This window comes from Lethenteron reissneri, chromosome 63 (assembly GCF_015708825.2).
Source record: "Lethenteron reissneri isolate LAM-NWPU_2019-01 chromosome 63, ASM1570882v1, whole genome shotgun sequence".
Lineage (NCBI taxonomy): Eukaryota > Metazoa > Chordata > Hyperoartia > Petromyzontiformes > Petromyzontidae > Lethenteron > Lethenteron reissneri.
In genome coordinates this window covers 3,085,946-3,100,579 of record NC_083841.1, presented here as the reverse complement: position 1 = coordinate 3,100,579, position 14,634 = coordinate 3,085,946, and the positions used below count along the sequence as shown (strand labels likewise).

The following is a 14,634-nucleotide window of genomic DNA, read 5'->3' as shown; positions in this document are numbered from 1 at the left end:
AATAGATTCTGCACGTAACACAAGATCCCGTGTGACCGCCGTACGGCAAACTGCACTCTGCGCCACAGAGCGAGCGGCGAATGCTGCGTGTCGAGCAGACGACACTTCGAGGAATCTCAGAGGTGGTTCTGCATTAGCCGCTTCCGCGGGCCCTTTTCTGACGCGGAAAGTTGCTCCACTCTGCGGGAGATCCGCACAAACGCTCCGTCACGTGACGCGAACGCGGACAACATCGGGGTAAAAGAAAATTACCCCGAAGAAGTTGTTCCTCTTTCGGTGAATTACGATTCGCATCACACTTTGTAGAATTGATGAGCACGGTTGCGCTACGCACGGAGCGGTAGAAGGCCAACGCGCAGACATACGTACACGTGAGGCCCATCGGACAGGAAAGTGGGTGACCAATCAGATTGACGACACCTGGCGGGTAGCCGGCTGGTCGACACGGGGGGGGCGGAGTGAGGCGGACGAGCGGCAGGTGAAGAGGGCGGCGCACCTGGTGGTAGGCGTTGTAGTCGGAGTTGGGCGGGATGGGGAAGCCGGGGGCCAGGTACAGCTCGCCGTCCAGCATGCCGGGCTGGATGTACTCCTCCAGGTAGGTGCGGCACAGACGCCGGTCCCAGTCGTCGGTGATGTGGCCGCCGTACATGATCTCCCCAAACAGGTAGCGGAGGTCGTCCCAGGGCACCTGCGACAGGGGCGGTGGCGGGAGGAAACCAGCGGCACGGGGAAGGAATTAATCGGGCTCAGGCGTGGGATGTGTGTAACGCTGCCTGGCACGAGGGTGCTTCCCCGTTTCACGGTAAAATATATTTTTATTTTACCAGGTAAGGGCCCGCTGAGCTTGTACGGCTCCTTTTCAGAAGCGACGTTTGGCTTCCGCAAATTGTGCAAATCAAATATTGGGGGTGGGGGGGGGTGGCACCTGATCAATTGCCGTACCCCCCTGAGCTGATCGTGTAGTCACTACGCCATTGATACAAACTAAACAATTAACTATTTTTATTTTACCAGATAAGGCCTTCATAAATGACAGCTCAACGAAGTGTGGCTTGTGGCCACGTGGAAATGTATAGTGGCCAAGTACTCTGAAAGCGTGACGTTGATTCCAAATGTGGAGGGAAAAACCGGAGGGACCCGGAGAAATTTCCACGTGACGGTGAAAAGTCATCTTCTTGGTTCTTTCGGTAAAGTCACGTAGAAGGGAAATAATAAAATAATAAAAATAAAACATAATAAAATAATTCTCACGACGTTTCGGCCACAACGCAAGCAGCCGTCCTCAGGTGAAGAACAGGTCTGTCGGGAAGACAGCGTCTGAATGAAACACCACCAGGCTTGGAGCGTATATCCCTTCTACGTGACTTTACCGAAGGAACCAAGAAGATGAATCCCTGCAGTCACGAAAGCTTTAAATCGAGATGATAAGCCACTTCGGTGCTACATAGCTCAGTGGGGCCATCCCTGGTAAAATCTTTTTTTTTAAACAAACCTTCAAATGACTCAATTGGAATGGCAACGTCGCCCCCCTCACCCCCACCCCCTACTGTGGAAAACCTGGCAGGACCCCTCCTGGACAAAAAGGAGAGCCTGGAGACTCCGTGCGGGTTTCCCTGGAACGAACGAGCGGAGCGAACCACGTCGGGCGCGCGCGCTGGCCGCCGCCGCCGCCGTGCGACAAAGGCCCCACCTTGGAGTTGGCCTCCAGGTAGTTGTAGAGGACGTTCACGGAGATGGTGAGGTCGCCCGTGTTGAACGGGTAGCTGCGGTTCCAGCCCTGCGCGCCAAACTTGCGCCGCTCCGCCACCACCGCGTGGAAGTAGCACAGCGCAAACAGGATGCTCTTGAACTCGTTTTCCCGCGCGCACATCTCCAGGGTGTCCTGCGAGGGGAAGCGACGGAAACGACGGCGTCGCCCGCACGCACGCACGAGGTTAGCGCCCCGGGCCGCCCGCGCTTCTGCGCCAGCGACGGCCGTTCGCTCGCTCGTCGTCGGCGGTGACGGGGCCGTCCCGCGCGCAGGAACACGCGAACTCTCGCGACAGCGTTCGCGTGAGCCGCTCTTGGCTGCCGTGATTTGTTTGAGCCAGGGATCACGGGGGGGGGGGGAGGGAGGCGGGGGTCGACCACGGGGAGAAGGGTCACAGCCCGCGTCGATCATCGACCGCCGACTGAAGATGCGCCAACCGGAGGTTATCGGGTGGCGCCACCGCTTCCGTGTGACGCCGAGGCTGAGGCAAGGCACCCCCGATGACAAACTGGCTGGCGCTTTAAATTCAACCGCAGCACCGGATCGAGGCAATCATATGTATGTGTGTGTGTTCAACTTCTTTCACACCGTATGTAGCCAACCACGCTAATCGTACGTGTGTGGGAAGGACAACAGACGAAACGCAATAAATCAGTTCTCAAGAAATCAGTTTTCAATCTAGGATTCATCGGATCGGCGGCACCACGCGGGCGTTCGGCGTGGCCGGGGCAGTTTGTGCGATTTTTTTTTTCCGCTCATCACATGGGTACGCGGTTCGAGCCCGTCGGCCACCCTAGTTAACACCCATGGGGGTGGCGAACCGACTGTAAAACACGCTGCCCGTCGTTAAAGATCCCGCCATGCCGTTCGGAAGAGAGCCCGCCGTTCGAACGGGAGGAGTCACGGTCACCTGGTTGAAGTTGTCCAGGGCCTTGTGCAGGTTGGCGTGCATGCCAGAGGGCGGCTCGTTGGTGATCTTGATGGAGGTCTCCAGGATGCCCTGCGGGATGATGTGCGAGTCGGCCGAGGAGGCCGGCTCGGCGCTCACGAAGACGCGGAAGAGGGGCGAGCTCGACTCGCCCCCCAGCTGCTCCAGCTTCTTCTCCAGCGTGCCCAGCCACTTGGCCACCAGGTGGATGTTCTGCCGGCGGGAGAACGAGGCGAGGTAGTTAACATCTCATAGCCACCACGGCACCCCAAAGGTGGCCGAGACCCAGATTCAATCCCGGGACCTCAGAAGATCTGGCTCAGCCGCCCGACCTCCGAGCCACCCGGCCACCTCAAATAACACACAACCCATGAATATGCTAAATTCCTCTTGATATGCATATTCTTTTGTTAAGGCGCTCTTCTTCCACCTCCAACTCAGCTTATATATAAGCTCCTAGCTTGGCAGTGTCTCATTCTTCACCTGAAGACGGCTGCTTGCGTTGTAGCCGAAACGTCGTGAGAATTATTTTATTGTGTTTTATTTTTATTATTTTATTACTTCCCTTCTACGTGACTTTACCGACAGAACCAAGAAGATAACACACAACCGCGAGCCCTCCCGGCCCGTCCACGCGCATGCCCTCACCTGCAGGATGACCCAGTGGCCTTCCCTGGCGGCCAGATCCAGCGCCTGTTCGGCCACCACCTCCTGGCCCTGGCCCAGCGAGACGTTGTGGAAGTTGCCCTGGTCAAACGTGATCCCCAATTTCTTCCCTGCACGCGCGCACGAAGACGGAGCGTCGAGGTGCCGATTCTCAGAATCGGAATGTTTATTTGCGCTGGAGGAGGAATCCGATGAGCCGTAAAGCTCTTTCTCAAAGATGTCCAGACTTGCGGGACGAGCCACACGCTGTTGACTCAAGAGTCTGTTTCAAGAGGTTCCTGACAAGTTGAAGTCATATTCTTGGTTCTTTCGGTAAAGTCACGTAGAAGGGAAATAATAAAATAATGAAAATAAAACATGATAAAATGAAATTCTCACGACGGTTCGGCCACAACGCAAGCAGCCGTCCTCAGGTGAAGAAACAGAGCTGTCGGAAAGACACCTGAGGACGGCTGCTTGCGTTGTGGCCGAAACGTCGTGAGAATTTCATTTTGTTATGTTTAATTTTTATTATTTTGTTATTTCCCTTCTACGTGACTTTACTGAAAGAACCAAGAATATGAATTCCCTGCAGTCCCGAAAGCTTGAAATCGAAATTTAAGTTGAGGTTATTTAGATTAATTGGCTGCTACTATAGATTTCCACGCGATGTTAATTACCTTGCCACCAGGGTTGGAGCGTATATTTAAGCTGGGTTGGTGGTGTTTCATTCAGACGCTGTCTTTCCGACAACCCTGTTCTTCACCTGAGGACGGCTGCTTGCGTTGTGGCCGAAACGTCGTGAGAATTAAATTTTATTATTTTATTATTTCCCTTCTACGTGATGACTTTACCGAAACAACAAAGAAGATGAGTGTGAAGACAGAAACAAACAAACTCCGCACGGGGAGCCGTGCGAGTAGGTAATCTCGCAAAGGGGGGGGCAGGAGCGGCTCCGCTGTGCCCCCCCCCCCCGCCGACCAAGTCACGTGCGCAACCCACCGTGCCGCTCCACGTCCTTGAGCGGGTCCACGCCCGGTGAGAGGATGAAGAACATGGGGATGGCCGGACCCGACTCCTCGAAGGAGGCGGCAAAGTCGAGCGAGCGCCCGGCCACGTACTTGTTGCCCAGTTTCTCCTCCACAAAGTCCCTGTGCCGAGTAGCGAGCAGACAAAGGGTCCCCCCACCCCCCGTGTTAGCCTCGACAGACTGGAAGTGTTATGGGTCTCATCTTCTTGGTTCTTTCGGCCTTGTCAAGGCGCTCTTCCCCCTCCAACCCAGCTTAAATATACGCTACCGAAAGAACCAAGAAGATGATCCCTGCAGTCACGAAAGCTTTAAATCGAAAAAATGTTATGGGTCTCTACGTAAGTCTACGGGTCTTCATTTCAGTCTGCGGGTCTCTACGTAAGTCTATGGGTCTCCATGCAATCCGCAGGTGTCTATACGAGTCGATAGGTCCCACTCGTCCTCGCCGTAGCCCTGCGGACCCGGCACAAGCCCTCGGGCCTACTCGGTCATCCCCGGTGCAGCTTTGCCGCCTGCGCGCTTAACACTCGGAGTGGTGGGGGGAGGTGGGGGGGGGGGGTTCCTGGTGGCGGCGCCCTCACCGCACGGCGTAGGTCATGCGGTCGGGGCGTAGCGAGCGCATCATGCACAGACGTTGCAGCGCAGTCTTGTTCTTCCACTCCTGCGGGAACTTCTCCTTCTCGGGCGCCTCCGACTCCACGAACTTCTTCCAGCGCTTGGCCGATCCCTCGATATCCCGGTCCAGGTTCTGGAACGCCTCCATGTTTGACAGGGCCTGAGCACGCGCACGGACGGTGCATAAAGATTGCCCACGTTGGGATGAGTGCTGTTAGCGAGCAGTGCCTACGACGGCAGGTGTGCATGTATGTTGAACTTCTTTCGCACCGGATGTAGCCAACCGTGCTAATCGGAGGTGTGGAGTAAGGAAAAAACTAATTAAACACAAAAAGTAGTTAAACAAAAATTAGTTTTCAATCTAGATGATTTCAAAGTGCATCGCTCCAGTGGCTTCCTAATATCGGAAGGAAGAGTGTTCCAGACGGCCGCAGAAGCGCATCTGATCACACGCAAATGCGGTGACTGTCTTCGTTTCGATTGCTCGCCAGATCAGGTACGGCGCACGAAGGCATGGTGTAGTCAAAGCCACGCCCGGCCGCCTCTGTCTCCCCAGTGCTGATGTTTACACAATACACCACGTACGTCATTTAGGCTGAGTCGACCTAGGGGAGGCCTAGGAACCAGTTCAAGCATTCGGTTCGTAACGAAGAGCACAAACAACTACACTACCGCCCCCCACAAAGCCAAAGATCCCCTGTATAGCCTTCACAGACTGTAGGGGCAAGTGCTGTTAGCGAGCACCTATGAAGGCCGTAACGGTACACGAGGGGGTGGGTGGCCAGCACCACGCCCGACCGCCTTTGTCTCCCCAGTGGCGATGTTTACACACCGCACCAGGTACTCATTTGAGGCTGAGTCGACCTAGGGGAGACCCAGGACCGGTTCAGATAATCGTCACTGGTGGTGTTGGCCGTGAGCGAGAATCGAACCCGGGTCGCCAGGTTCGTAGCGCAGCGTAGCGCTAACCGCTACACTACCGCCCCCCACAACAACAACAACCGCCTTTCGCCACTAAGTGGCGGTGACGTCACTACGACGCTTGTGCCATACACACACACTCACACAGGAGCAAGCGCGCATGCCAATGCGTTGAGCGGTGCCTGCTAATTTATGGACGTACCGACACATCTAAATTACCAACATTGACTCTGAAGGATAAAAGTACGTGCACTGAATCGCGCGTATAAGAATCAACGCCTTTTATTTATACAAATTATTCCATCTAAACAACGCGGTAATATTCAATGAAACAGATAATTACGTCACGGAAACGATCGTGCTTAATGCCCACGCATTTGACCACATCAGCCGCAACGCGCCCGATCTCGGGACAGCCTGGACATCGCCAGGACAGGCGGACGGTGCGCACGCCACTTCATCGTCTTGGTTCTTTCGGTAAAGTCACGTAGAAGGAAAATAATAAAATAATAAAAATAAAACAAAATAAAATAAAACGTCGTGAGAATTATTTTATTATGTTTTATTTTTATTATTTTATTATTTTCCTTCTACGTGACTTTACCGAAAGAACCAAGACGATGAATCCCTGCAGTCACGAAAGCTTTGAATCGAAATTTAGCACGCCTGCTTCGTCGGTTGCAGCCGCGTGCGCTTCCGAGCTACGTTGCAGGCAGAGGGCAGCGCCTCCGAATTCACCGTTGTCCTGCACTGCGTCTATGCTCCTCGACGGAAGCTCGAGTTTATAGGACATCCGTGAAAAAGGGCTTCATAGCTCATCGGATTCCTCCAGGATAATTACATTTTCTGATTCTACTTTGAGTCGTGTGGCTCATGCAAACGTGGCATTAGCCTCAACGAACTCCCTTGGGGTTTTTTTACGTAAATCATTCCTGACGATGATGGCGACGACGACGATGACAACACGGTCCTAAACTTTCCGACCGCGAGTCGGCGAGAATTTGGTCGATAAGAACGTTCGCTCTCGCGACCCCTAACCGCAGAGCGTCGTCGCCCGTGGGCACAGACTCGATGGCCGGCCGGTTCGCGACCGTCACCCGTTCATCGGGGGCACTTTGGCGTCGCGGTGGTTGGGCATGCCGTGCGGTCGACGCAATACCCGCATCGCAATCCACGAGAACGTACAAGTGAAAAGCCGAATGTAATGTGACCAATTCTAGATTTGAAGCTTTCGTGACTGCAAGGATCCATACTCTTTGGTTTTTTCGGTAAAGTCACGTAGGTGAGAATATTTAATAAATAAAAAAAATTTGTTTTGTTTTTTAAATATACATTTTTATTTTCACCTACGTGACTTTACCGACAAAAACCAAAGAGCATGTAATGTGACCGTTCTTTTTGTGCAGTCATTGGGTTTTACTGGGCCGAAGACCCATCAACTCTTAGGACCCGGTTAAGTCGCGGGCAGATACCGACAGTACAAATGCTCTGCACACGAACCTTGATTCCGCCCCACGACTGGTTTGACAGGAAGTCCACGGGACTGGTCACTCCCGGCTGAGCTGGGAATCTCAGGAGGAAGTCAAGCTCCTGCGGGATGATCTCACGGTTCGTAAGCAGCACCTGTGGGCGGACAACGATGGCACAAATCAGGGTGGCGGGGTAAAGTAGTGGGCACTCCAGCCTCGTCCAAGGAATCTGGCCAGTGTGGAAGAGTAGGCCAAAGCCTCGCCGATTCTCAAGAATCTTTTTTCGGGAGGGTCCTGCCAAGCTTTCGCAGAGAGGGGGATGATGTAGCCACACGTAGTCCCAATTTAGTAGTTGGCAGCATTTCTTTTAAGAACTGAGATGCTTTGTGCTAAAACCGGTGATATCATAGCTACGGGAAGAGAAGAAAGACACGGACATATTGACACCGGACGGAATCACGGTGACGATGGAGGAAACCCACGCGGAAACATCCATTCCTTAAATTTGTTCATTCATTTTTGATTTTGCTTGGTGGTAGTGGTGGTAGTAGTAGGGTTTTCGTTTGCTTGGTGGTGGCCGTATGTGGGATTTGGTCCTTTATATAAAATTAACGTACAGTGTTATAGGGGTGCTACTGGCATTAATGTGTGATGCTGATTCTAAACGTGGAGGGAAAACCCAGAGTGCCCAGAGAAAAATCCACACAACCACGAGGGAGAGAGGGAGAGTGACACACAAACCTTAAATATACAACAAGCGTTGCCAGGCTTGGGATCGAACCCACGACCTCCTGCACACCGGGCGAGATAGTTAACATTTCGCCAGGGTTGGGATCGAACACGCGACCTCCTGCACACCGGGTGAGTTAGTTAACATCTCGCCAGGGTTGGGATCGAACCCACGACCTCCTGCACACCGGGCGAGGTAGTTAACGTCTCGCCAGGGTTGGGATCGAACACACAACCTCCTGCACACCGGGCGAGGTAGTTAACATCTCGCCAGGGTTGGGATCGAACCCACGACCTCCTGCACACCGGGCGAGGTAGTTAACGTCTTGCCAGGGTTGGGATCGAACCCACGACCTCCTGTACACCGGGCGAGGTAGTTAACGTCTCGCCAGGGTTGGGATCGAACCCGCGACCTCCTGCACACCGGGCGAGGTAGTTAACGTCTCGCCGACGCACCGGGGGTCCTCACCTGGAAGGCGACCTGCGCCGTGAAGGTCAGCTTGTCGCACTCGAAGAGCCCCCGAGTCGTGTATTGGAAAATGGAGAAGGTGATGCTGTCCATGAGGTTAGCCACGCGCTGCTTCAGCGTCTCGTCCGGCGCCGCCCGCTGCACCGCCATCTGGAACACCACGCTGAACGCCTGCGCCGGGGGGCACGCGCGCGCGCACGCGGTTCGACGTTAGGCCCGCGTCACGAGCCGTCGCCAGAGGTCGCAAACGGGTTTTGATTCCTTACCCGTACCCGCCCGCACCAGGGTCGCAAACGGGTACCCGTACCCGTACCCGGCCGGGTACGGGTAGCCAGGTATCGGGTAGGATACGGGTATCGGGTACCCGGTTGCGACCTCTGGCCGTCGCCCAATCAAAAGCAATCAAAAGCATCACCATCGGTGGGTCGCCATCGCAGTTGACAACCGGCTCCTCTCCGTCCTGTGCTCACCGTCCGTCTCGTTGAGACTAGGCGAGGCTTTCCCCGTACAGAGAATCGTCATCATCATCATCGTCATCGCCACCAACGTCATGTGAACCCTTTCCCATACACATACGCCAGCCGTCGCAGAGTACGGTTGTGTCGCTACGGTTCTCTGCGGTAACAACATCTTTAAAAACAACGGCCCTACTACGCCTCTCTAAATAAAATTAACGCCGAACCGCACGCGTGTTCCCAGATTCAGCGGTGAACGGGACGGAAAAGGGTTCAATGTCATCATCACAATGTCAACGTCTTACGTTGCACGGCATTCGCTCGCTCTCGAAGACACCAAGCCAGCGCCAATGATTGCCCAAGCTCCTGCGGTCCTATAGTAAGTAAGATGATGTCGGCCAATTAATGAGTGCTTATACGTGGAGGAAACCGGAGCTCCCGGAGAAATCCCCCTGTGCGTGCGAAGGGGAAACAGTCTGTCCCGTACTGCCTTCTCCTGGTGAGCCAGGGAATGACACCTCAAAGCCCATTTAACAGGACACAAAACCTAAGCCAAAATCGTAGCCCTAAACCAAAGTTTTCAAAGTTTCAAAGTTTCATTTATTAGGTATAGCCCTGTGAGCCATTCGGCTCTTGAATCGGGTGCAACCGCAACAAACAAAAAACTAAAACATGAACAAGAAAACATCTTAAAGTGACTAAGTGCAAACAGAAAATCCAAGAAAAGACAGCAAAATATTGTAGAAAAATCACCGTACACCAACCCTGTGCAAATATCCCAGTGGGATGCAAGTCAAACAACAACAACCACAAGACAACTTAGATTAAGGCCATCAGTCTAACTCTGTACTACAACAAACAAACATGGCCAAACCAAAATACTTTTCGAAAATCACCAAAATAAAGCCATAAAAGCAATGAAACAGTGATCTTAGGATCACAATAAACGACGTAAACAACATGTACGTTAGGAAGGGAATTGAGTGAAACTTCACCTGGAGTGTGACCTCACCTTGCGTGTGACCTCACATTGAGTGAGACCTCACCTGGAGTGAAACCTCACCTCAAGTGAGACCTCACCTGGAGTGAGACCTCACCTGGAGTGAGACCTCACCTGGAGTGAGTGAGACCTCACCTGGAGTGAGACATCACCTGGAGTGAGTGAGACCTCACCTGGAGTGAGACATCACCTCAAGTGAGACCTCACCTGGAGTGAGACCTCACCTGGAGTGAGACCTCACCTGGAGTGAGTGAGACCTCACATTGAGTGAGACCTCACCTGGAGTGAAACCTCACCTCAAGTGAGACCTCACCTGGAGTGAGACCTCACCTGGAGTGAGTGAGACCTCACCTGGAGTGAGACATCACCTGGAGTGAGTGAGACCTCACCTGGAATGAGACATCACCTCAAGTGAGACCTCACCTGGAGTGAGACCTCACCTGGAGTGAGACCTCACCTGGAGTGAGACCTCACCTGGAGTGAAACCTCACCTGGAGTGAGACCTCACCTTGCGTGAGACCTCACCTGGAGTGTGACCTCACCTTGCGTGAGACCTCACCTTGAGTGAGACCTCACCTGGAGTGAGACCTCACCTTGAGTGAGACCTCACCTCAAGTGAGACCTCACCTGGAGTGAAACCTCACCTCAAGTGAGACCTCACCTGGAGTGAGACCTCACCTGGAGTGAGTGAGACCTCACCTGGAGTGAGACATCACCTGGAGTGAGTGAGACCTCACCTGGAGTGAGACATCACCTCAAGTGAGACCTCACCTGGAGTGAGACCTCACCTGGAGTGAGACCTCACCTGGAGTGAGACCTCACCTGGAGTGAAACCTCACCTGGAGTGAGACCTCACCTTGCGTGAGACCTCACCTGGAGTGTGACCTCACCTTGCGTGAGACCTCACCTTGAGTGAGACCTCACCTGGAGTGAGACCTCACCTTGAGTGAGACCTCACCTCAAGTGAGACCTCACCTGGAGTGAGACCTCACCTCAAGTGAGACCTCACCTGGAGTGAGACCTCACCTGGAGTGAGACCTCACCTCAAGTGAGACCTCACCTCAAGTGAGACCTCACCTGGAGTGAGACCTCACCTCAAGTGAGACCTCACCTGGAGTGAGACCTCACCTGGAGTGAGACCTCACCTTGCGTGAGTGAGAGCTCACCTGGAGTGAGTGAGACCTCACCTGGAGTGAGACCTCACCTGGAGTGAGTGAGACCTCACCTGGAGTGAGACCTCACCTGGAGTGAGTGAGACCTCACCTGGAGTGAGACCTCACCTGGAGTGAGTGAGAGCTCACCTGGAGTGAGTGAGATGGAACTCACCTCGAAAGAGCGAGCGAGCGAGTGAGTGAGACCTCATCTTGCGTGTGACCTCACCTGGAGTGAGACCTCACCTTGCGTGTGACCTCACCTCGAGTGAGTGCGACGGAACTCACCTTCAGCGAGAACTGGTACATGGGGTGGATCTTGTTGAGGTCGTTCATGATGAAGTAGAGGAGGGAAGCCCGCGCCGCCGCCGGCCGGTAGTGCTCGCGCGCCTCGTTGATCTTCAATTCCGTCACCTTGGCCTCCTTGACCTGTTACGTCGATCGCGATGATCATCACAATGATGATGATGAAGAACAGATGTGGAGGAGAGAGCGGGGGGGAGGGGAGGGGGGGTACAGCTCGGTATGAGCAAAGCAAAGCAATAGTTCACGGCCCCAAAAGCAGCTCAAGGTGCTCCCTTGGTTCACGAAAACAAATCGGGCTGCATCAAGCATCGGCTCGAAATCGAATCTTTATGAGCGTGATGATATAATCTCGACGGTGACAATCCAATGAATCTCCCTCATGTCTATCGTGCCTTACCCCCAGCCGTCCGTGCCCCCATGTAAGCCCGGGCCCTCGACCGTCCTGTGCCTACGACTGCCTCCGTAGACTGCAAAGCAAGGCTGCTGTCCGCCTAACAGCGGCATCAGTACGCTGATAAGCGCAGACGCTGCGCTACGCAACCATCCCACAGAGGTCGCAATCAGGTACCCGATAACCGTACCCTACACGATACCCGGCTACCCATACCTGGCCGGGTACGGGTAGCCGTTTGCGACCCTGGTGCGGCCAGGTACGGGTACGGGTAGGCCGTGAGTCACTGGTGAGTAACCGTTTGTCACTCATTTCCCAACGTCTTGTCTCTTCTCACAATTCAAGTTCCTAGAATCAACCCACCCGCGCCTGCAACGTGGCTTCATCCCAGAGGTCGCAATCGGGTACCCGTACCCTACCCGATACCCGGCCGGGTACGGGTAGGGTACGTGTACGGGTAGCCGGGTATCGAGTAGGGTACGGGTACCCGTTTGCGACCCTGATGCGGCCGGGTACGGGTAAGGAATCAAAACCCGTTTGCGACCTCTGCCATCCCCTCCTCCTCCTGTGCCTACGACTGCCTCGGCAGGCTCCAATGCGGGGACCCGCCGGCCGCGCGTAGCATCTCGAGTACGCTGCCACGCGCAGACATCGCGCATGAATCGCTCGCGGTGCGCCGCCGGCGTGGCCGTGCCTTCTCCTCGATCTCGGCCGCCGTGCGCTTGGTGGTCTCCAGGTTCTCCACGAGCGCCGTGTCGCCCAGGAAGTTGCCCGAGGCGGCCGACAGGCGCGACAGGAGGTTGTCCTCCAGGTTCTTCAGGGTGATCTTGAAGTCGTTCTGCTGCTTGGTCAGGTTCGACTGCGGGGAGGAGAGACGGAGCACGCCCACGCGTCAATCCACCGCCGCGCGTGTCGGTCCAGTGCCAAGTTGGTTCAGTTCAACCAGAATCAGAAGCTTTGTTTATTCTGGATCGAAAAACTCGTTTCTTAGAACCGGTGTTGTCCTTCCCTCACACCTCCGATTAACACGGTTGGCTACGTACGGTGCATAAGAAGTTCAACATACGTATGTACATAAAACTGCTTTTTGTGTTTAGTTTATTGTCATTCCCCCGCACCTCCGATTAGCACAGTTGACTACGTATGTTGTGAAACAAGTTCAACATACATACACACATACAACCAGAATCACAATCTTTATTTATCCTGGAGGAATCCGACAAGCTATGAAGCTCTTTCTCACAGATCTCCAGTAGGGGCACGGGCTCAGAAAGTGAGGCAGTCTCAAGGGACCAGGAGAAGAGTCACATTTGCGCGACTCTGAGCCAGGGTTATACCAAGGTCACAAAAATTAAAAATATATAGAGCACAGCATTGAAGCCAAAAGAAATCAGGACAAATGAAAACAATACGGCGGTTGTTTCAATATACAGCAATCCCTCACTAACTGCGTTTTTCGCACCTGCGGGTATTTGTGTCCACGGTTTTCCTTCGGCATACCGGTTTGCTAACCGCGTGGGTACAGAGTTTCGTCGGTCCGCGGTTTAGCACGGCTTGCCTTTCCCACACCTCTGCACTCCTTTCGTGCTTTTGTTTTGTGTTTCTTGTTGTAAGGTTCTGACCCCCCCGTGCGCCCTACTGGGCATCTGTGAAGTAGACCTTATTAGAGTAATAGGTTTTTACCCTTTCAACTGGTACAAAAACTGACACCTTTATACAAGGCATCATGTTTGCAATAACCACAACACAAGCAGCCAGATGACGCCAAAAGGCGTCATCTGGTCCAACACCAATGGAGACTAGGCTCTAAGAAAAGCTGTCTCGGGTGTGGACCAATCAACTTCAAGGACAGTGCATATCATTATCATCATCAGAGTTGTTTCTTTTTGTTTGCATTTTGACTGCTTGTGTTGTGGTTATTGCAAACATGATGCCTTGTATAAAGGTGTCAGTTTTTGTACCAGTTGAAAGGGTAAAAACCTATTACTATATTTTGCCACTGCTAAAGGAGATGTCTCAGTGTAGACCTTAATAGCCCATCGGATTCCTCCCATCTGCGAAATAAGAGCTTTATAAAATGAATATTCCGATACTGCACTTTCGCAACAACGGTCAGTGCAGGTTGGCGAAGGCGCGGGGGAGGGGCAGAGGGGAGCAAAGTTGTTGCAGCAGCATCCGTACCGACAGCCGCCCCCCCCGACCGATCACCGTCACCGTCACCACCGTCGCCACCGCCGTCGTCACCGTCCGTCGTCATGACGCCGCCGGCCTCACCTTCAGCTCCTCCAGGTCAGGCCGCTCCATGCTGACGACGGCGGCCAGCAGCTGGTCCTCAAGGCCGTCGCGCGTCACCGTGAAGTTGATGAGCGTGCACTGCGCCTGCATCTCGGGCTGGTAGTGTGGGTTGGCCAGCTTCGTGTGCAGGATGAGCCGGAAGTTGGCGTTGTACTCGCACTCCTTGTCGCCGATCTTTATGTACCTGCGAGCGGACGGGAGGTGCAAGGGGCGGTTGCCCCACAGGCGGGTGACCGCCGGCAGACGTCGCCGCGCTGAGTAAACCGCGCCGTTCGAAAGCCGACGTCACTCGGAGGCCCCGCGGTTGACGCCCTGCCACCGTCAGGCAAACCGGCGATGACGGTCGCGCTCCGGTCACCGGTGACCGAGGAGGGAAACTCATCATGGTGGAGCAACTGAGCTGGCACCACTGAGGATGTGAGTTCAGAGTCGGGTTTCAGTCACCCGTGCGCTCACCCTCGCAGCAGCAGCAGCAGCAGC

At 54.1% G+C, this 14,634-nt stretch overlaps 1 protein-coding gene across 1 annotated transcript in view; it reads right to left on the bottom strand.

Moving 5' to 3' along the window:
• The window catches only part of DNAH9 (dynein axonemal heavy chain 9), a 97,566-nt gene that overhangs the window by 6,846 nt on the left and 76,086 nt on the right, over nucleotides 1-14,634 (bottom strand). Inside the window, exons 61-71 of the mRNA XM_061577056.1 lie at nucleotides 14,134-14,338; nucleotides 12,554-12,718; nucleotides 11,451-11,591; nucleotides 8,557-8,727; nucleotides 7,390-7,512; nucleotides 4,935-5,128; nucleotides 4,326-4,474; nucleotides 3,327-3,454; nucleotides 2,661-2,891; nucleotides 1,691-1,882; nucleotides 497-688 (exon numbers count right to left, since the gene is read on the bottom strand). Coding sequence (XP_061433040.1) covers nucleotides 497-688; nucleotides 1,691-1,882; nucleotides 2,661-2,891; nucleotides 3,327-3,454; nucleotides 4,326-4,474; nucleotides 4,935-5,128; nucleotides 7,390-7,512; nucleotides 8,557-8,727; nucleotides 11,451-11,591; nucleotides 12,554-12,718; nucleotides 14,134-14,338 — 1,891 coding nt within the window. The remainder of the gene's footprint in view (nucleotides 1-496; nucleotides 689-1,690; nucleotides 1,883-2,660; nucleotides 2,892-3,326; nucleotides 3,455-4,325; nucleotides 4,475-4,934; nucleotides 5,129-7,389; nucleotides 7,513-8,556; nucleotides 8,728-11,450; nucleotides 11,592-12,553; nucleotides 12,719-14,133; nucleotides 14,339-14,634) is intronic.